This window comes from Nycticebus coucang, chromosome 11 (genome assembly GCF_027406575.1).
Source record: "Nycticebus coucang isolate mNycCou1 chromosome 11, mNycCou1.pri, whole genome shotgun sequence".
Taxonomy (NCBI): domain Eukaryota; kingdom Metazoa; phylum Chordata; class Mammalia; order Primates; family Lorisidae; genus Nycticebus; species Nycticebus coucang.
Genome location: NC_069790.1, coordinates 45,851,882 through 45,873,483, shown reverse-complemented (window position 1 = coordinate 45,873,483; position 21,602 = coordinate 45,851,882). Strand labels below are relative to the sequence as shown.

The following is a 21,602-nucleotide window of genomic DNA, read 5'->3' as shown; positions in this document are numbered from 1 at the left end:
CTGGGGTAAATCCTATGAACACATCTTCATTAATTTGAGGAAATCCTGTGAACACATCTTAACTAATTTGGCACAAAAGTTTTAAAATTTCTACCCCAAATGAATTTGGGAACTGTCCTTTAAAATTTCCTGGTAATATCTAACTCAAAGTAGATTAGAGGAGTTTCCAGGAGGAATCACCACCCTTAAAGAAAAGCTTCCACCCAAAGTATATTTCACCTATCTTAAAAAATTTTCATTTACCTTTATCAGATCAAGACTCCCCCAAAAGGAAAAGGAGATGTATGAGATACAAAAATAAATACTGTGATGGGGGACACATTTTTCAACTAACGAAGCCCTTTGTGTCATTTCTTAACAATAAATATTAACTTAAAAACAGTTACAGGGCAAGCGTGATGACATCTGAATAATGAATTATAAGGATGTCTACAGACAAAAACCCAGACTTCCCTAATACAAAAGAAACAAAACAAGCTATGTACTGATAAAGGAAAACAAGTAAGAAAGCCTTAGGTAGACTTAACCAGGGCCGTGAAATAAACAGTGAAGAGATACCTTGTAAGATATCTAGATTTTACTTTGCAGTGAGTGTAGAAAGCGAATGTACAAGTCAGTGAATACACTGATCACATTTTCTTAGTTAACACATATAATCCCAAGAAAATCATTTTATAATTTTATAATTATAAAGAATTATAATTTTGATTCTTACAAAGAATTTTATAATTATGTTAGCCTTATGTCAATAATTTTTGTGATTTTCTTAAATTTATTTTTTCTAAAAGACATGTCTAATTTTTAATTAAAATTCAGTAGCGGTAACCAGTCACAAACAAACCAAGCCATATTACAGCATTTCATAAGGAGTTAGGAAGTTACTCTGGTGCACTTTCAGAGTCTTTAGAATGAGCAATTACTGAGAAGTACACTAATCCTGGATATACAGCTTGTGAAATCTGATTTCCGTAGGCAAGTTGTACAAACATGTATTTATACAAAGTTACAATCATATTTGACTTAGTTGATAGGATATACTGATGAACAAAAGTTACAGTAGCTGTAAAATCTAGTGCTATACAACTATTCATTAATACACCCGTAACCTAAAAAGTTTTCTTAATTTACACTTTGGATGGCATTTATAGTAATCCAAAAAAGCTTCTTAAATACATAGAGTGCAAAAAAAAAAGGTATACACATTTTAAGAAAGGAAAACACTATTAAAATCATAGCATTGACATATACTGGTAACAATGTTTGACTTCTGTAATTATAAGAGGGGCTCATGGGGGTACTATCAGCATCCAGACACTTCTGAACAGGGCGAACAAAAAGTTCAAACATAGACAATGTCTCTTAAAATGCATATACGTTTTTTGGGCATCCCATAGTAGGTAGACAAGTATCCTTAAATTTTTATTACACTGCGTAGAGTAGTTGATGTAACTTCTCAGCTGCTAGTTCGAAGGATTCCTGTTTCTTTTTTATGGGCTTTAGTCTCCCCATTACACTATTATAAGAGTGCATCTTTGAGGCTACATTACAGGAAAAAACCTCCACATAATAAGATCATTCTGATCCTTCAAGAATCCAGCTCTGTCTGATAGAAACCAAGACACCTCACTTGTTACTAAAGTGGATTCCATAGCAATAGTGTCATGGCAACTTTCCAATGTATATTCTTTACTTTGACTTGCTAACTGCAGATAAGGGAAAATTAGATTACAACATTGAGCATAAAATGTAGAGCATAACTAGGTAGCAATGGTGTACAGGTGTTATTGGAAACAGAAAATCGCAGCATGGAGGACATAATATTTGAACATTATAAATCTTTTCATTCCTATCTTGGGCAGAGCATTTTGTAGTAACATCTAAATGATCAAATCATACTATTCCTTGCACAAGGCAAGTCTCCTTGTTATTCATAAAATACAGAGTCACCAAATGGGAAGTAAGTTCTGCATTTGATTTTATTATCACTTAGATTTCTCTTAAATAAATATCAGTTACTAATCTCTGTGGGTTTTTAGCATTTTAAAGAGACTAAAAAGAAAACCGCCAAATGTTAAAAGAAATTTAAAACGTGATCACTCTTCAGTAAGGCAGGTCTCTATTTTAAAGGACATAGTATATCCAAACACTCAAGTATTCTAATAGTTAACTGCCTTATTTTAAACCATTAAAAATTATAAGGTATATACTGGTATGTCAACCTAAGGCACTTATTACAATGTAAACATCTGAGACTTTTAGATGTTAGCACCATGTCCATTTGAATAAAGAGATATTATAATATTTGCTATGGATAATGGATTATTTATAGGGATAATCATTTTTATAGAAAAGTGATCAAAGAGGGTCACAGGCAATGACGACAGACAGCATTGTTGTTTGGCAGCACAGTGGAATGCGGAAAGCGTGCCTGTAGAAGGCATTTCTTTTTTACACTTCTCTTTTGTTTTATTCTCTGAATTATAATCTAATTCTTTAGAACACTGAGTCCTGCCAACGAGTCTGCTGTAACTCCAGGTGTAAGGTGCATCAAATACTGCAGCCAGCTGATATAGTCAGCAGCTTATATTAGCACTTAAACACACAAAGAAGATTTATACAGCCCTCCTTTGTAAATAATAGTTCCAAAAAGCTAGAAAAATCTGAAGATGAAAGAGCACTCTGCTCTCCTTCCAAGTGTGCAAGCAGAAAAGCTGAGTTTTGGAGAAACACATGGATACCACCTGCAAAACAACCGTCTGATCACAACCACGACAGGCCTGGTTTGCGTTCTCCTCCTCACCCCTTTGAAGTAAATAGGAGCTTTGTAAATTCAGGGTGTGCATAGGGAAAAAATTAAGTCAGATAAAGCCTGATTCTCCACTTCCCATATGGTCCATGGGTAAATTCTTAGCCAGGGCACATTTCTTCAAATTACTACATAGAGTCCACTGAAATAATTATACAATTTCTGATACGCATGCATTATTTAACAAGTACAAGGCCAAACAATTAAGTTCATGAACTTATCCTAGAATAAGTGCTATATACCTCATTGCTAAATATTATTATGGTCACCTTCAAAGTACTCTCCTTGGTCATCTGGTGACCATAGTGGTATTCACTCAGCAATGACGTATGTAGCGCTTTTTCTAGGATGAGTTCTCAAACTTAATTTTTAGATCTAGTACAACAACAACAACAACTCTGATGGCCATTCCAGAAAAAAGGAGTTCCAAAATTGCTTTGAAGGGTGGACCAGGCACTGGTGTCAGTGCATGGCTTCCTCAGGGGAGGACTTCACAGGTGACCCTAGTGACATTCAGCAATGAGGTAAGTAGCACTTTGTCTAGGATGAGTTCACAAACTTAACTGTCGGAGACTTCACCTTTGTTTCATAGGTGGTTAAGTACAAGTGTGCCTATGTGCTAAAATCCATTTACAGAAAAATAGTGTACTATACTCTTTTTCTCACTGTTTTCTCCTTCCCAATAACATGATATCTAATTTCACTCTTAGACATTGCCAAGCTGGCCTATTTGTTCTTCAGATAAACCTCAAATATGTCCAATTGATTTTTATTAACCCATAAAATTTGACTTACGTTGACCTACCAAACGTTGTCCCCCCTGCCACCTACTGCACATTTAAACACTGCTCCAATCTCTCTGAGGAACAGAAAATGCTTGTTACTACTTCAAAGTAATTATCCAACCTTCTCTTTTTCATCATTGGGCAAATCATACAAACCTTGAACAGCCAACTGACCTGTGGTGAACACAGACATATTAAAATTATAGGCACCAGGGAAGATTAGGTTCTAAGAAGCTCTGTCACTACTTGTTGTACTAACTACAGTAGAACCTCTGGAGTTGACACCTCATTATTTCAACCATCTCAAGTTGACCCAATGTTCATAGACTGGCCATGTTCCACACGTACATGTCAGTACAGTAGGCCTAGTTTTCCTTATGTTGACCACCTCCATATACTGACCAATCTGTAGCAATCCCTTGGGTGGTCAACTTACAGAAGTTTTATCACATTAAAAATAAAAAAAACATTACCTAACTACAAATGAAATGAATGGCAGTTAGCTAGATTAAGTGACTTACCAAGGTCATCTAGCTAGAACAGAGAAGGGGCACTGAGTAAAACTAGGAGGACTGCAGAATCTTCACTCTTAGGTGTTATGTGAACTCCCACTCCACTGTACCTTAACTAGTCTTAGCACACCTTTCCCCTTCTTCCTATTTTCCCAGTATGCTTTTTGAAGACAGGAATCACATTATTTTTTTCCACCTATTTTATGCATAGGAATTATATGCCCGATATAAATAAATAGTTAAGTATTTGTCTATCTTTATCTTGGCATTATAATTCTGCAAACAATTTATATAATTTCTAAAATGAAATGGTCCTCAAATTAAAGTCCTGCCTTAAAAATGGTTCTTTCTCTGTAACTATTTTGATCAACTGAGAGCCATGAATACATTATTTAGAGCACTATACACAAACAACCCACAAACAACCCACTGTATGTATATACATTATATAGAGCACTATACACAATCAACCCACCGTATTTAGAAAGACCAGAATTGTCCACAAATTTATAATGTATATGCTGTTACATCTGTAGTATTTCCTCCTTTTGAGTCAGTAATAGAGCAGCATGGAAAGGAGGCTGATGGTCACTTTTTTGGAAAACAATCTATAATGAATAACTGCATCTTTTCTGGAAAGATAGGCCACCAGCACATAGTATAAGGAACAGCATCACAAACCAAACTCTTTCATTTCGAAATCAATCATATGCAATCATCGTAAATTATTTTTAACTGTATTATTGACATTACTATTCCAAATCTTCTTTACTGTTACTACAGCATATAAACTGGCTTCAAAACAGTATGTATATTAATACGTATTGATATTGTCTTACTCCCATAGAGCTAGTGAGCTATTCAATGTTATGTATCAAATTCTTGACATAAAATATTTCACTTAATCATTACATCAACCCGTTGACTTTCTCTCTTATTTACGTAGCTCAATAAAGTAATTAGCTTAAAATCACAAAAATGGTACTGAGTAAACATCCCATCTCTACTAAAAACAGAAAAGATGAGGCAAGAGGATAACTTGAGCCCAAGAGTTGGAGGTTGCTGTGGGCTGTGATGCCAGTGCACTCTATCCAGGGTGACAGCTTGAGACGCTTTCTTAAAAAAAAAAATCACAAAAATGGTAAATCATAAAACTAGATTTAAAGGCCTTGTGAGCTAATAGCTACTTCAAGATCTTTACTTCAGTGCCTGATCATCTCGTAAGGCTACTTCCCCCATTTGGGAGAAGAAACATCTAGAATCTATTTTTCTTAAATTTAACATGCAGAATACAATTACTGAAACTCTTCAAATCTAATTTGTTTTATTGTGGTTTTTTATTTTCCTTGGAAGTTGAAAATATAAGAATCTGTTACATATAATAATGATAATGCTAATATTTGTGAAATACTTTGTGACAGACATATCCGGTCCTACAGAAGCCCAGCCACTACCTAATAATTAATTCACTGGAGAAGTAGCTCTTTTATAAGGATGATCTGTGGTCATTCACAATTTAAGCAGCCAATTACTTTAAAATGGGCTTCAAGAGGGCCATATCTAAAGCCAAATACCACTTCATTGCAAGTAGTGTTACAGCAAGGGTCCCGTGGATTCATTTTTATTATTTAAATACGGATGATCATAAAATTAGCACCCTTCTAATGTAGTTCTCATCTTGATTATTGCTATTTAAGTAGTGAAATTTTTTCTTCAGGCTGAGTGAACACTATAATTATTATTGCTTTGTATTGTAAAGGTTGCATCTTAATTGAAAAATCAACACTTTTTTCCTTTTCAATGAATACATCAACTTCAAAATCAACTAAAACATTGAAGATGCAAGCAATTTTGCTAGATCCACAAATTAGAGTGTCCTTGATCAACCAGTATTCATAACCCATAATCTTAAACATAAGATGTTAACTGATCTTATAACTGGGCCTGTATTAAGACTATCAGAATGTTTCTAGCTCAGCTTTTGGTTTGGAAAGCCCTACGGTCAGAGAAGCAGTAGGACTGAACAAAAAAACACTTTAGCGTTCCTTGGGACAATGTCACTATACTTATGCATTGAACTATTTAGTGTGAGAGGTCTGTAAAAGGTCAAGTTGTTCTTACAACTATTTTATAGTTATGTATAGATATATCTTAAAAGTTGGGAGGTGCAGACTCAATTTCTAAGCATGAAAAAATAAAACAAAAACTGATTAGAAAAGAATGCACTTCACAATACAATATGAATGACAGTTTGCATATTTCATCTATCTGTATATTTTTGTATCTATAGAATAAAAGCTTATATAGTGTTGTGTATGTGCCAAATATATTATTTATATATTCCATAAAAACACATTATGCAAACATACACAAATATATACTCATTTAGTACTCAAGTCACTTTAAGGGAAGATAATATTGTTATCCCCTTTTTGTGCAAGAGTAAACTGAGGCGCAATGATCTTAAGTTGTTTGCACAAGGTTACACACCTAGTAAATAGAGATTTGAACTCAAGTAGCATAGGTCCAATATCCTCCTGTTATACAGTATGCTGTATTAATAAATCCCATCATATTTTTATTATATAGCCTTAGCATTTACAATTATCAATACTATTAGTATTATGAATGATAATTAAAAACTAGTTTCAGAAAAAATTTCAAATGTGATGTTCAATTAATTTCAGCAAATATTAGCAAATGTTTCTGGCCTAATTATGGGTTGCCCAAAGATAAAGTGTCCAAACCAAAACATAAAAATTGTCTTCTGGGAGCATCATTATTTTGTTAAGCAAACGTTCAGGATTCCTGAAGCTGAAGACTGTATAGGAGTTAACCACACTTCTGCCATTCAAAGCATGAAGTGAAGATTTTCATCGAGTTAACAGAGAACTGAGGGGAACTACCCCACCCCTGCTTTCCATATATGCATTATGTTATAAATTCCAAGAATCCTATAAACAAGAAACATTTTTGTTAAGTCTTCCATTTTCTTTTATTGCTTTATACAAACGTAGTACAGATTCACATACGTATACATACATGTGGCAAAAATACTTATCACATGTATTTTATTCTCTTATACATTCACAGCAATTTAATGAATGACAAGTTAGCATATTTCACTGGAATGTGTGCAAGATAGAATGCTGCAGAGTGAGCCCTGGTCTGCCACTCAATACCTATGGGATTTGGGGAAGCATATGAAACCTACAGGAGCCTTGTCCACTCAAGGTCCACACCAGGGTCGCTGTGAAAAGCAAATGGGATGTGGGCCGTGAACATGGCCTATGCACTCTAAAATCCTAAGCAAATACAAAAGATTAGTGTTACTGCTAGTAGGGCATTTGTTATTCAGTCCACAGAACCTAAACAATGCTGCACAATGCCTAGCACTGAGAATGTTTATTGGTTTAACTTAGTTTTCATAATGAAAAAGAGCCATGATAGGAATTTAACCAAAAGGACAAGCTGCATTTTACCAAAATAAAGATGCCAATCTTAAGACTCTATAATTACTATGAAAACAGGAGGCCATCTTTTCTAATTTTGTAATCAGATCATTCATTTCTATTTTCCTATGTTTTTAATTACAACAATTTTACATGGGGACTTAGGAGGCATTTTAATACCAATCAACAAAAACAGGACATATACAAGGAGAGAGCGATTTACCGATGATCAGAATTTGATAAAAAATAAGAAAAGTAAGAATGTACTGTTTTACATAAAATTTATAAATGCAGGTGTGCTTATTTGTACATCCCACAAATAATTCTCACATCCACCTGACACATAGACCTATGCACAAGAGCACAGGTCTGTATGTTCCACAAGCCCGTTATCTGAACCTTCAGAAATTGCCCTTTAAAAGCCAAGGGCCTAAATTTCCACTTTGATCAATGGAACAGCTTTATCACAAGATGAGATGGCTGAAGTTTATTGATTAGCTGATAACCTTCTAATGCACCAGCCTTTAATCTGCAATAAAACAGGGAATGAAAATAGAGCTTTCAGAAAGGAAAATAGGGTTTGATTATCCTTAAAGAAAACAAGAACCCAGAATGTCACGGGAAGGCAAAAGCATCCAGAAAAACAGAGCAGTGACACCCAGTTATTTGGCTTGCTCTACAGACCCTTGAGTGAAGACAACTGCATCACCTGACATTCTGCCCCAGCGCCAAGGACTGGCCAGTCAAATCAAATCAACATAATAAGGCTGTTGTGTCCCTGAGAACAGAGAAAAACAACCTTGAATGGCAGTAAAAGTTCACTTCACAGCATGACCACCATTTCAAAGGGAAAGTGAACACCACTGAGAGCCTCACTGCAGTATCATTTTGATAGGAATAGGCCATTTTTAACTGGGTCCTGTAGCCTTGACAGTATTTGACAAAACTTTTGCTGGAAACTCTGTAGCTGGAAGGAATTCCAAGAAAAGCATTTCACGAGTTAGGACTTACTGTCAGTGTTGAAAACGTAAGGTGGAAAGGCAAATAGCAGAGTATATATTTCTTTCTAAGCAAAATGTACACATTTATACACATTATAGATTCTGATGATAATTCATGTGAAAAATCTTAACAGTAAACTAAAAATTACATGTGTAGATACACTAAACATTGATAAAGCACATAAACAAAACTTGGCATAAAGATCATTGAATTTATCCCTCCATCCAATAAATATATATTTATGCTAGTGAGGTAGCAGAGTTTAAAAGTATTTTTTTAAACAAGAAAATGAATGCAAAAAGTATTTCTTACTCAAACATCGCTAATAGAGAACTTGATAAAGAAAAGGTCACTAATAAGTGAACGTATCTAGGTTCGTATTTTTCTTATTTGCTATTTTTCCCAACACCAACAAAAAGCATACAATCTTTTTTTTAAAATCAGAAAAACCAATAACTTTGGCGGATTTCAGTTTTTAATCTTTAAAGTTGGTGATATCATTAATCCATAGTATCTTTTCAAAGGGCAGCTTTGCGATTTCCAGGAACATTTACTACCACAGTGGGGACTCCATGAAGGCTACTAATCTACTAGTATGATTACCAATAACTCCGCTGATGTTGCTGCTACCGCTATCCTCCTTGTCCAGATCCTTCCTCTCGTCCAGTGAGGAAAACATGCCATTTCTAAAACTTCTCTGTAGTGAAAACCTGTACCTAAACAATGCAAATGCACCATGTTATCATAAACATCTCTCTAATTCTGAGTAAATAAATCTTTGAGGCAGAGAAATACAAGCACTGTAGCCTTGACATGGATGGGGGACAGTTCTATCTTGTTTTCCTAAAGGTCTAGCTCAAGCGAGTTCACAGAACATCTTTCTTGGGGCAAACCTCTATTCAAAGGTTCTCCTGGTCTCCCAATCCATGATAACTTGGTAAGAAAAAATTTCAGATACTAGCAATGTCCTGCATGAGAAATATTCTTCGTTAGTCCAGTAGATTTTTCTTTTTCAGAGCAGAAACAGCTTTGAGTCTTTTCCTAGTAGTCTGAGTAGTGGCTGTCAGCAAAGGAAGATCCCCATAAACCACATAACTGTGAGCTGGAGATCTGAACTATGCAATGTCAGTCTTCACAGGCCTTAGTTATTTGATTATTTTATGCCCTGGATTCCTCTTTATGTAAAATGGGAGCATTATCAAGTTATTTCAGAGTATTTCTCCTAAATAGAGATTGAGAAATATAATGTGAGATAGGAGTATGAAATAATATTTATTAGAGGGCTATCATCTGATAGCTGAGATTTAGCTCTCATGTTACACAAATGCAAACAGCTTTCCATTAAACCTCGGAGAAAAATGGAACAGAGGAAAATTAAAGCCGATATTTGCATTAGATTTCAAACAATTCAAACCACCTGTGCTTGAATATGTTAAAAATATTCTAAATACTCAAGAAGCTATTCATCCAATTCAATTCAAAATTCAATGAATACATACAACATGTGACTCATACAAATATGAGTAGAACATGACTCATTGTCTCCAAGCCAATCCAAACAGGATTGAAATTAGGACGCAGATAGAGCATTTACTGCAGCAGTTCTCAACCTGTGGGCCGCGACCGCTTTGTAACAGTGAAAATATATCACAGCATTATTTGAGAGGAAGGTGCCTCCTGTGTAGCCAGGACTATAGGTGCCCACCACAATGCCTGGCTAATTTTCTTTCTTTTTTTTTTTTTTTTTCAGTAGAGACAGAGTCTTACTCTTCCTCAGGCTGGTCTCAAACTCCTGAGCTCAAGTGATACATGAGCCTCAGCCTCCCAGAGTGCTAAGATTATAGGCATGAGGTACCACATCCAACCTAAGTGAATCTTAAAAACAAATATGATATTAACAAGGGAGTCAGACAATATTTCTGCATATAGCAACAATTAAAATTAAAGTACCTAATTTTAAAAAAGCCATATGGTATTCTTCTTAGCTCCCTGTCAGAGGAATTTAGCATAGGCCAAAGTGGTGTGAATACAGATAGGATAGTCATCATTCATTGGCAAATCCAGTGCCCACACCTGTGAACGGAGTGAATTTTGTGGAAATAAACATAAAATCAAAGAGACAAAACCTAAGCACATTTTCTTCAGAATTTAACAGATCAGAGTCTGAATACACAATGATTATGCATAGACACTAACCTTCATACAATTTCACATCACTCAACATGGGATAATACAATTTGGTTTTACCAGTTAAATGCCGTAAGAATATAAGCTCCATAATAGCAGAGATATTTTTCTGGTTTGTCCACCACCAGGGAACATCAGAAACACCAGGACCTAAAACAGAGTCTGGCACATAATAGGGACTCAAAACATATTTGTTGAATGCATAAACTTCCAGAGTTTTAGAAACCTACTTAACATCTGAACAGACTACAACTGTACAGAAGTATGAAGTCAATAAATACATAATTTATTAAGTTAAACTCGTGTGTAAAATAAGAATGTTACTGTTAAGACTTGTCATTCATATTTAAAATCATAAAAATAAAGATAATGGATATGGATCTCATTTAAAAGAATGCAATCATGTCAATTTTGCAAGCAGAAATGTGAATTCAAGAATCTCCTACAATAAGAGATAAAAGAGCCATCACATTCACACCTCTCTTGCAGGATCCAAAAGTTACTCATAACTGGACTGAAAAGCCAACAACTAGGAGTAACTATGAAACAAATCTGTGTATATTTTAATAATGTCACATTTACAGAAAAAAAAAAGAAAAAAGAAAAAAGAACCCACTTTCTTTGCTAAACCCTAGATTGCAGTAAGATTCAAAGGGCTGCACACAAAAACATTTTGGAAAAGTACTTTTCTTATCTTATCGCTTTATAAGACACTGCGTAAACAGACTTTTTCATCTAGTCATTCCTGATAATTAAGTTCTTGAGTTAACACCACCCTTAGCTACTGTGAGATACTGTGCTTGCTGGGATATAATTCATTTGACTTAAAAAGCCAACAATATCAAACCAACATTTTTACTTCAGGAGAAAATTCAATAACAGGCAGAAGCAAATGTTTTGTGCACCTGAAGTAGATGTTTGGTGTTATAAAAAGAAAAAAGGGAAAAAAAATAATGATATAAATAAATCCATAACAAACACTAAACATATAACTATGACATAAAGGTCCACATACACCTGTTTAGCTCAGATTATTTGTTCTTTATATCTCATTTCAAGAAAGTTACATAGTACATAGTATATGAAGTCACAGTCCCAAAATACATTTATCTCCATGACTGCTTTAGCTTTGGCTTCAGATACTACTAAATGGAGTGTTTATACTTTTATACATCATGATATGTTTGTGTATGTGTATGAATTTAAAATAATGAACAAGAAATATATTTGGTTCTGCAATAATTTTTCACCCCCATCCCTTACCTAGATTTTTTCAATAAATATTTCTGGGTTATACACCTAATAAGTCCAGTCACTGCATAACTGCATACTGATTTAATGTGGGATTTAATGTGGGGTAAGTTTCAACCAAAGATAGTATGGATTACTTTTCTCAAAGTAATTTGTTACTAATATAGGTAAGTGAGTGAAAAAAATATTTGTTAACATGCTTCCTTTTAACTGTTTCAGAATTCAACTTCTAGATTATGTTGCTACCCTAAGGGCAAAATAAAACGATAAGTAAAATAAGAAGGAAAGAGCCAAAGTCTTGGGTTGAGATGCAGACTTTTAGTGTTCAGCTATTACGAAACAGCAAACCCCGGTTGTGCAGGTTTTTTAAATTTTGCTTTGTCTTTTGATTTTCACTCTGGCATGAAGTCTGACCTATCTACCTTAACAAAGATGAACTAATAAAACCAAAGCATTGAGAAGTAGCCAGTAGAGCATACCTTCTAAGAGTTAAGACTGATGAAATTTTCCACCTATAAGAAAATCATCCTTAATAGTTATTTCGACCTGCACATTTCTCCCCTAAAGATAGTTTTTATAAAGACCACTTTTGAATTCAAGTATGCATTCATGCTTAGAGTTTATCCTTTCTCTCTTGGGTTCGGAAAAAGTGTCACAGAATCACAATGTGGCCTGAATCTGAGAGGTTTATTATCCTGTCAACTTACAGATAAATAAAAGTTAAGTGACATAACACAAGAGCTATGATTTAGATTTTGTTTCTTCTTGCACTTGATAAGATTCCTGGGAAGTTATCCTAAAACAAAAGTTCTGACCAGATGAAGCCTATTTTTAACTGGATTTCTATTTTGATTTGCAAAATGTATTCCTTGTGAAACAACTGAGCTCCAAACTAAAGTTTTTGCCTTGTTGCAAAGGTGACTGCTGGGCAGTGTGACATATCTGCATCAATGGAAAAGCGGAGTACCTGATGACCTTCCCTAGAAAGGGTAAAGCCATCCATGTCTTGGTCCTCTGTAATCAGCCACAGGAAGAGTTACAATTTACGAGTTATGCTTCTAAACTAGACGTTATTCCAGGATGACGGAGATCTACAATCAACAATGATTTTCTCATAGCTAAAGGTGAGAGAAAATAGAGAATAATCTTTCTAGCAAGATGAGGAAGGAAAGAAACTATTTAGGAATATCATATATAAACTTGTTTTTAAATTTCCTAATATAGTTACACAATGAAATGATAATATATTACGTACATAAAATTTTTCAGAAACTGCCTCTATGATATAATGAACATGTGTAAAAATAGCAGGGTCTATTTTACAATTTAAGTGCAAAAGATTGATACTGCTGTCTTTATTTCACAACTAAGTAAATGACAGGATAAGCAAAATGGGTAACCTTGTATTCTGTGGAAGGCCTGCATCAGAATCATCTAATAGCTCCTTGGAGATTTGACAGCCCAATTCTTGATCTAACATGTCAAACTCTTGCAGGATAGAAAACATGAAGCTGCCTTTGAACAGGCTTCCCAATGATTCTCATTCATGGTCTGAATACCATTACTGGACTCAAGTAGAATTACACAGCTGATGACTGGCAGTAAAACAATTAAAACCCACCCAAAATGTTTATCTATCTTCACAGGCAAATAGGTAAAATCAAAGCTGATTAAAAAAAAAAAAGAAAGAAAAAACTATGCAGTTTCTTTATCAAGCACGTTATTTAGTACAGGAGACAACTAAAGGTGGGGGTGGAGGGGTGATTCCCTCCAGAGAGGGTTGTGAGATGCATAGTTGTAGGAATGGGGAAAATTGTATTTGTATTTTTTTCCTACTCTATGAAAAGACTGCTTTAATGAAATATATAAACTGTTAAAAACAAAAAAGAAGCAAAAGACAGGCACACAAACCAACAGTAAAAAGCATCCACATATGAAACAGAAGCTTCACAGACTAGCTGTGGCTTAGATCTCAGGCCTACTACCGGGAGTGGGAAAGCACATGACTATCCTTGAAATGAATAGTTGGAGTATGACTATGGTGACATGCTAAAGCATGCTTCAAAATATGCTTTAGAGATGAAAACAAAACACAGAAACAAACTTAAGTTCTTAAATCTCAGAAATACCAATTCTTTGAAAATTTGTGTGCTCTTTTTGGTAACCAAGTCTTCCTGACCAATCATATCTAAAAACTTCATCAGTCAGAAAAGGTTTCAAAATGAGCAATAAAAAACAAACTTTACTATAAAGTATTCGCTGTGTGTACGAAAAGAAACAAAATATGGGAAGGTAGATTAGTAGAAAGGCAGAACATTAAGAAAAGTCGTGAACAGAACTTTGTAGTCTTAACATAGCACATCTTAACATAGTTAATTATTCAGAGTCTACGTAGACCTATCTGACTCCAGTTTTTTAAGAAGCAGATTCATAATCTGTTAAAGTATTTATTTTTCACTTTCATTACCAAAAAAGAGTCAAAATCCTAGTCTTTAAAAAAATTTCTAAAAAAATATAGCTATGACTTTCTTTCTTTCTTTTTTTTTTTTCTTGTAGAGACAGATTCCCGAGCAGCTGGGACTACAGGCGCCTGCCACAACCCCCAGCTATTTTTTTGTTGCAGTTTGGCCGGGGCTGGGTTTGAACCCGCCACCCTCGGTATATGGGGCCGGCGCCCTACTCACTGAGCCACAGGCGCTGCCTAGCTATGATTTTCATTTGCTCAAGTGTCACCCTTGTAACAGTGGCTTTCAATGGTTGAGTCTCACACAATGGTTTGTCTCAATTAACTTCAAAATGCACCCTAATATCATATTATATATATATCAGATAAAATATAGAAGTTACAAAAGATTTACTTTCATAAATTCTAATTGACTTGCATTCCAGTATAAGAGAAAAAAGTAGAGTCACGATACTGCTGGGAATTTTACATGATCCTGTCTATATTCCTGGGAGCCTTCTGGGGAGAATGTGAAGTAATGCGAATGTGACCATTATCTGTCATGTAAATCGCTAGACTGAAATGAAGACCAAAAGAAAACAAATAGCTTCCTATTTGTTCCTAAACAAAATACAAAACAACACTTAATTGTTATGAAGAATATAATGAAAAGTGGTGAACTGAAAGACATGAATGATAAAAATAAATTGAAAGTACAATTAAAAATATAAGATTATTGATATAACTGAATTTAAAGTACATCTACAAAAATGCAATTGATACACAAATTTGTATCTACTTCAAAAAGATAAGGCTCATCTAAGTTTGAAATACTCTTCAATTTCTCTTTTCTAATGTGATATACTTCTATTTTTTCTGGATTATAGCATATCCTGAAGTAATCCCATTTTTTTCCAGCAAATGTCATTTATTAAAAGACTTATTGCTAAGAAACAATTTGTTAAAACCATGTAATTGTTTCTTTTAGCCTTCATTCATTTCCTGGCATGGACTTATAGGTAGTTGTTTGTTTTCATTCATTTTTAATGTCTATACTTGCTTCAATGTTTAGCATCCTCCAAAGTGTAGCAAACTATAATGTAACATCATTGGAATCCACATTTCCGCTTGAAATATTTTTTAAATAAAAATAAAGAATACTCAGGAAAATATTTAGAAAGTTCCCAAGTGTTGTGGTCTAATCTCATTATCACAATTTTTAGATGCTTTCTTCTCCACTCTTCCGCTTATATTTAAATATGCTACAGTCAATGTGAGTTCTATAATCCTGTGTTGGGCAGAATTTTGATGTCATTCTCCTAACTTTTATTTACCAAAGGACTAAAGCAATAAAAGCAAAAACAGAAGCATCTTATTTCATTGGGGCATGTAAGGGAATCTAATTATTCTCATTTGAAAACATAGCCCTGTAGAATTTATAGACGGGCCACACAGGGAGGATGGAGTTTCTATTTCTAGATATAGAAGCCCTCTGATCGCATAAAGCAGCCCCAAACAGACAAGAATCAAACATTTTGTATTGTACATTTTAGAGACGACATAACTTCTCAATTCCAATATTTGATAACCTTCTCCACCCAGAGATCCTCCTTACAATCTAATCTTCATGCCCTGTTCCTCTTTTTAAATCTTTTTAAATCAATTCCCTCTTGTTCTCTCTTCAGTGAAGACTGAAATTAGTGGGTCACCATAAGAACAATTATCTTTCATGTACATGAAAATTTGAAATAAAACACATCTCCACTTTAGGTTTCTTTCATAATTGGTGTTTTACTTGCAAGTCTCAAAGCCTTATTTATTTTATTTTATTTTTATTAAATCATAGCTGTGTACGTCAATGCAATCATGGGGTACAATGTGCTGGTTTTATATACAATTTGAAATATTTTCATCAAGCTGATTAACATAGCCTTCACGGAAAGCCTTATTTTTTAAACTGTAGGTATTCACTACTTTATTAAAACTTCACCCTTCTCAAAAAGTTTAGCTGAACTTTCATGGTTTCAGCAAGTTTCTCTAGAATGAGACTCTGTCGTTTTAAGGCATGATCATATGTTTCTACCTTAAGAAGGAAATTAAGACACTGAGGGAGGAAATATGTGCTAAGAAGATGATCATGAATACAATGATAATTTAAACCTATCGTGTTTCTATGCTATGCAAGGCATGCTCAATGCGACATGCTCCTTGAATCCTCAGGAAGTTCACAATCTTATCTAATACACATATGTACCTAAAACACATAATAAATACAATATACAAGACGCTGGAGAGTCCAGCGAACTCTGTAGAACAGACGAGGTAGCAAGAAAAGGCTAGAAAGACTTTAATGTAGTAAAGTCTAAGCTGAATCTAAAATAGGAGGTTCAACAAACTGCAAAGCAAAAGGGAAAACTTCCAAAGCAAAACGAGCGGGCAAAGCTCAATCTGTTTAGAGAACTAACAAAAAGTGCAGAGACCAGGAAAGGACAGCATGCTGGAGCAGTAAGAGTTAAAACTGAAAAGGTGGTAAGGGCCCAGAGAACAGAACAATTTTTTGTACAGCTGAAGAATTAGGACTTTGTCCTGTAGGAAGTCCAAGGAGAAAATAAACGAGGCCAGACAGCAGTTGTGTTAAGGCCACAAAGAGTGAACTGGAAGGGAGGAAAAATCGAAGACAAGAAAAACCAGTCAAAAGGCTCATCCAAAGCTCAGTTAAGACAGAATGTGGCTGTGAACTAAAGCGGTGCAATAAGAATGGAGGAGAGACCATGACATTGGGATATTTTTGAAAGGTAGAATCAACAACTTGGTTAGCAATTACCAGGTTCATGGTAAAGAAGTGAGGGGAAGAGGATAAGTCACAGGTTTTCAGCTTGCAGGGTGCTGCCATTAACTTAGAAAGGGAGCAGAAGTAGGAGAGCAATGTCAGGAAAGGTAACCACTTCAGCGTCGGCCCTGCTGAACGTGAACTGTCCGTGAAACACCGTATGGAAGCCTGGAGTTAGTGTGCAAATGGTGTTTTGTGGCAATGCAGCTGAAGGCTCAGGAGCAGAGTCCAGAGATATTGCCTTTTTCTAATGTAGTGGTCATCAGGTGAGGACAACCCCTAAACAGGTGCGAGGGGAGACCACAGTCGGAGATAAGCACGGGGGAGACATCATTGCTTTTCAAAACTGTGCTGAACAACACAGTAGCCAAAAGCCACACACATCTAGATTTAAAATAATTAAAAGTAAATGCAATTAAAAACTCACTTCTTATCCTTATTATGAAACTAATGTAGGACCTTCACATGAAAGCTATAACCCAGTTACAACCTAAGAATAGGGAGAAGGGGGAAAGGGAGGAGAGGGCAGGGGGAGGTAGGTGGAGGGAGAGGGATTAATGGGATTACACCTGCGGTGCATCTTACAAGGATATATGCGAATCTTAGTAAATGTGGAATGTAAAGGTCTTAGCAAAATAACTAAGAAAATGCCAGGAAAACTATGTTAACTAGTGTGATGAAAATGTGACAAACGGTCTGTGAACCTGGTGCCCCATGATCACACTAATGTACACAGCTATGATTTAATAAAAAAAAAAAAAAAAAACAACTCACTTCTTCGGTGCCATTGGCCACATGCCATACCTCCAATGGCCAATGTAGTTAGTGCTACTGTACTGGGCAGCACAGATGTAGGCAATTTCCATCAACACAAAGTTCTATGAGAAGGTGCAGGCATGAAGCATGTAAAATAAGAGGAAAGATTTGGAGACAGAGACCCAAGGGAAGAAGATGAGTAGAGTGAGAAGGAGTCTTCACAGGAGTAAAAAAAGAAAGAGGGAAAAAAAATCACACCCATGTGGCTAAGAGAAGACAGTTTAAAGACACGAAGTACACAAAAATAAGAAGAGCTGAAAAGAAGTCAACAAGAAAAGTTTAAAAATTACCTCTGGGTAGTTTATTCTATAGTGACATTGGGTATAGTATTGGAATTGTCATCAATTTCTTCAGATGTAAAATGACTCAATGAGACTAATTCTCTCAGAGGACAGGTTGAGCTTTCAGAAAGAATTCAAGTGCCCCACAGGAAGGGGAATGTTAGAAATAGGACCATTTTCTTCCCACATTTTAATCAAGAAGGGAAGTCCTGCCCGCACATCATCTTAGCCTTGTCCTTCTGGGAGTGTTTCTAAGGGTCTCTAATTAAGGTTGTATCACTGCCGAATATGCTTCTTAAAAGTATACGTCAAATACCTGGACTCAGGCATCAAACGGCACACACGGTTCTCTTCTTAGCTCAAAAATAAATTTGATAAAACAGTGGTTACTAGGAACTGGAGGTGGGAGAGACTGGAAAGTTACTGCTATATGGACACAATTCCAGTTTGGGGATGATGAAAATGTTCTGGAAACAGATGGTGACAATAATATGAATATGTTTAATACTATTGAATGATACACTTGAAAATAGCTAAAATGGTGAGTTTTATGGTATGTGTATTTTATCACAATATTTTTTAAGTCATGCGAAACTACAACATAACATTGGAGAGAACCTGTAAAATACCTTTCACAACCCTCTAAGGGTTTCACAACTGGGAAATCTAAGATACCAAACATAAATATTGAAAACACAGCCCACAAACATCTGTTGCTTGAAGTCATACAGGTATTTGTATTAGGTTTATGATATTAAGGTATGAAAATAAGGGTTTGCTAATTTGTAAGGTAGTAAGCATCGCCTGTTACTGTTGATATTGCCTTCTCTGATATTGGCAATGGTCTGAAAAAAGTGAAACAAATTAGAGCTTTAAATGTCCCTAACAAAAAAAAAAAATGCATTAGGCTGGTTTCATAATCAAGATGGCATTTATAACCTTTTCCTTACTATTTGCTCCTCAGGTCAACAGCCGCAGTTAGCTGGTAGAATGGCAAAGTATAAATATCAGCAGTAAACCCCAAGGCAACCATGTTTGTACAGGCTAAATGCTCAGTAGGCGATTAAAGAAGGGTGAGTATTCCATGAATCACTTCTTATGCATTCTCTGACAGTTAAGGGAACATACAAGGGACCTTAAGAGAAGCCAATTTCTCTTTCCAATTGTGTTATTGCAACCAGGAAGCAGAAAATTTCAAGCTAAAAATTAAAATCAAAGCAGGTGACAGTTCACCAATGTAAAATCATACAATAAGCCAATGAATTTTTTGGTCCAGAATCTTTTATAAATTATACAAGAACAATAGATAGAGATTTTAACTCTATCTCCCATCAGCATCCAAACTTTTCCTTGTGGACATATTGGCAAACTGGAAGTAAACACTTGCACATTCATAATCACACCCTGTTTCCTTTCCAAAGATATTTACCAAATACAAAGAACAGGACCACCTTTTAATCAAATCAAATCTTCCTTGCCTACTGTGGAAGCTCCACTCAGATATCAGGATACAAGGATTCTGCTCAAAATAGAAGGATTCTGCTGATGTTACAACCTGACAAATCAAATCATCTCATGATTGTAAGCTAAAAAGGTGCTGGCACAATGCAAGAACAGACACTAGAGATAGAAACCAATCAAAGAGAAAGAAGGAAAGAAGGAAGAAAGACAAAGAAAAATAGAAGAGATGGCTCATACTATACTTACAACTTTCAGCCTGATAGTCTGGCACAAACTGCTCATCATTGTCAGGTACCTGAGCTGAAGAAGAAAAAAAAAAAAATTAAAAGAGAAACTGCCAACGCATAAGGAATGTCAAGCAAAATCTGTCAAGGTCTTTGTAGGCTGAGATCAAACCCATGATTATTTGCCAATAAGCTCCTATTTAAAATGGTATTGATAGCGCTACTTAGAAGGGGAAAGAAAAGGGATCACTGATGTCAACCATAAAACATATATATGTCAGAAATATGATGATGGCAGGTGTCGCCCCTCCAAATTTCTTTCACCAGACAGATGGAAATAAAAGAGAAGCAAAATAAAAGCTACAGGATTTCTATTTCTTGCAGAGTAGTCGTTGTTGTTTTTTCACAAGAATAGAAGAAAAGGTATTTCAATTCACCCACTATCAGTGCTTAAGCAGTCCCTCTAAATAATCACAATTTTTTTAAGTGATGTACAATGACTACACATATCACTCTGCTTTCTTAGAAATGTCTGCTTTTGGTATATTCCATCTCATGCAAATTATACCATAATTAAAAATGTTTGCCTTTAATTTGCCCAACCTGCTACAAAGTTTTAGATGAAAGAAATGTCCTCGATTTGGGTCGCATATAATAAAGTAATATATTTCAATAATTAAATTCATAACAATGAAAATAAACAAAACTGCCATCTTTTTATGCAAAATATTTCCTGAAGATTGTTCAGCACTTAAAAAAAAAAAGAATATCACTGTTTCATCAGTTCTAATGTCAATTGTCTTCCCTATTTTTAGTAAAGAAAAAATACTAAATAACAAGGACTTAATGCATTCAGCAGCAATCAAAACACAAGTGCATTTTTTCACTTCTAAAATGTTTCTATCACAGTTTATTAGATGTCAAAATAAAGTATTTCAAACTGACAGAATATTAATAAAATGAATTTTCACAAATACACACAAACACACAGACATACTACATAAAATAGAAGTTAGATTACTTTTGATCTGATAAAAATATAACGGATTATCAACATCATTAACGTTAGCTATGATCTGATTAGTTAGAATTACTTTACTAGTGTCATATAATATGGAAACATTTTTGTCTAGTCAAATAATATTACAAATGATGTCAATTATTTTTTTAAATGATCCTAGTCCATATGAAAAATGCTTATTAAAATATACAGTCTCCGTTGAAAATATTTCAAAGTTAGTATCTGAATGAGTTAATAAAAAAAATCTATATTAAAAAGGACTTCTATGTTTAAAAAATTACATGAAAAGAAATGTGATAGCTATGGAATTAAAGTTTCTTTGTATCAGTTTATCTAACAGTATTTATTTAAAAACAAATATTTAGCTGAATAAAATTTGTGGTATATTATAAAGAGCATAACTAGTCAATGATAATCTTGCCTGTTGTTAAAATATTCAGTTTGACATTCAAATGTTTTCTAGTAACTGATTTCTTAACCAATATTTAGCCTTCTTAAAGACACTCTTCTCTCCTGCCACCAAGTAAAATT

At 34.8% G+C, this 21,602-nt stretch overlaps 1 protein-coding gene across 4 annotated transcripts in view; it reads right to left on the bottom strand.

Annotated features, from left to right (window-relative positions):
• The window catches only part of ETV1 (ETS variant transcription factor 1), a 97,710-nt gene that overhangs the window by 64,388 nt on the left and 11,720 nt on the right, over positions 1-21,602 (bottom strand). For all 4 annotated transcript variants that reach the window (XM_053609556.1, XM_053609555.1, XM_053609557.1 and 1 more), the window contains one exon: positions 20,073-20,126. In XM_053609556.1, coding sequence (XP_053465531.1) covers positions 20,073-20,126 — 54 coding nt within the window. The remainder of the gene's footprint in view (positions 1-20,072; positions 20,127-21,602) is intronic.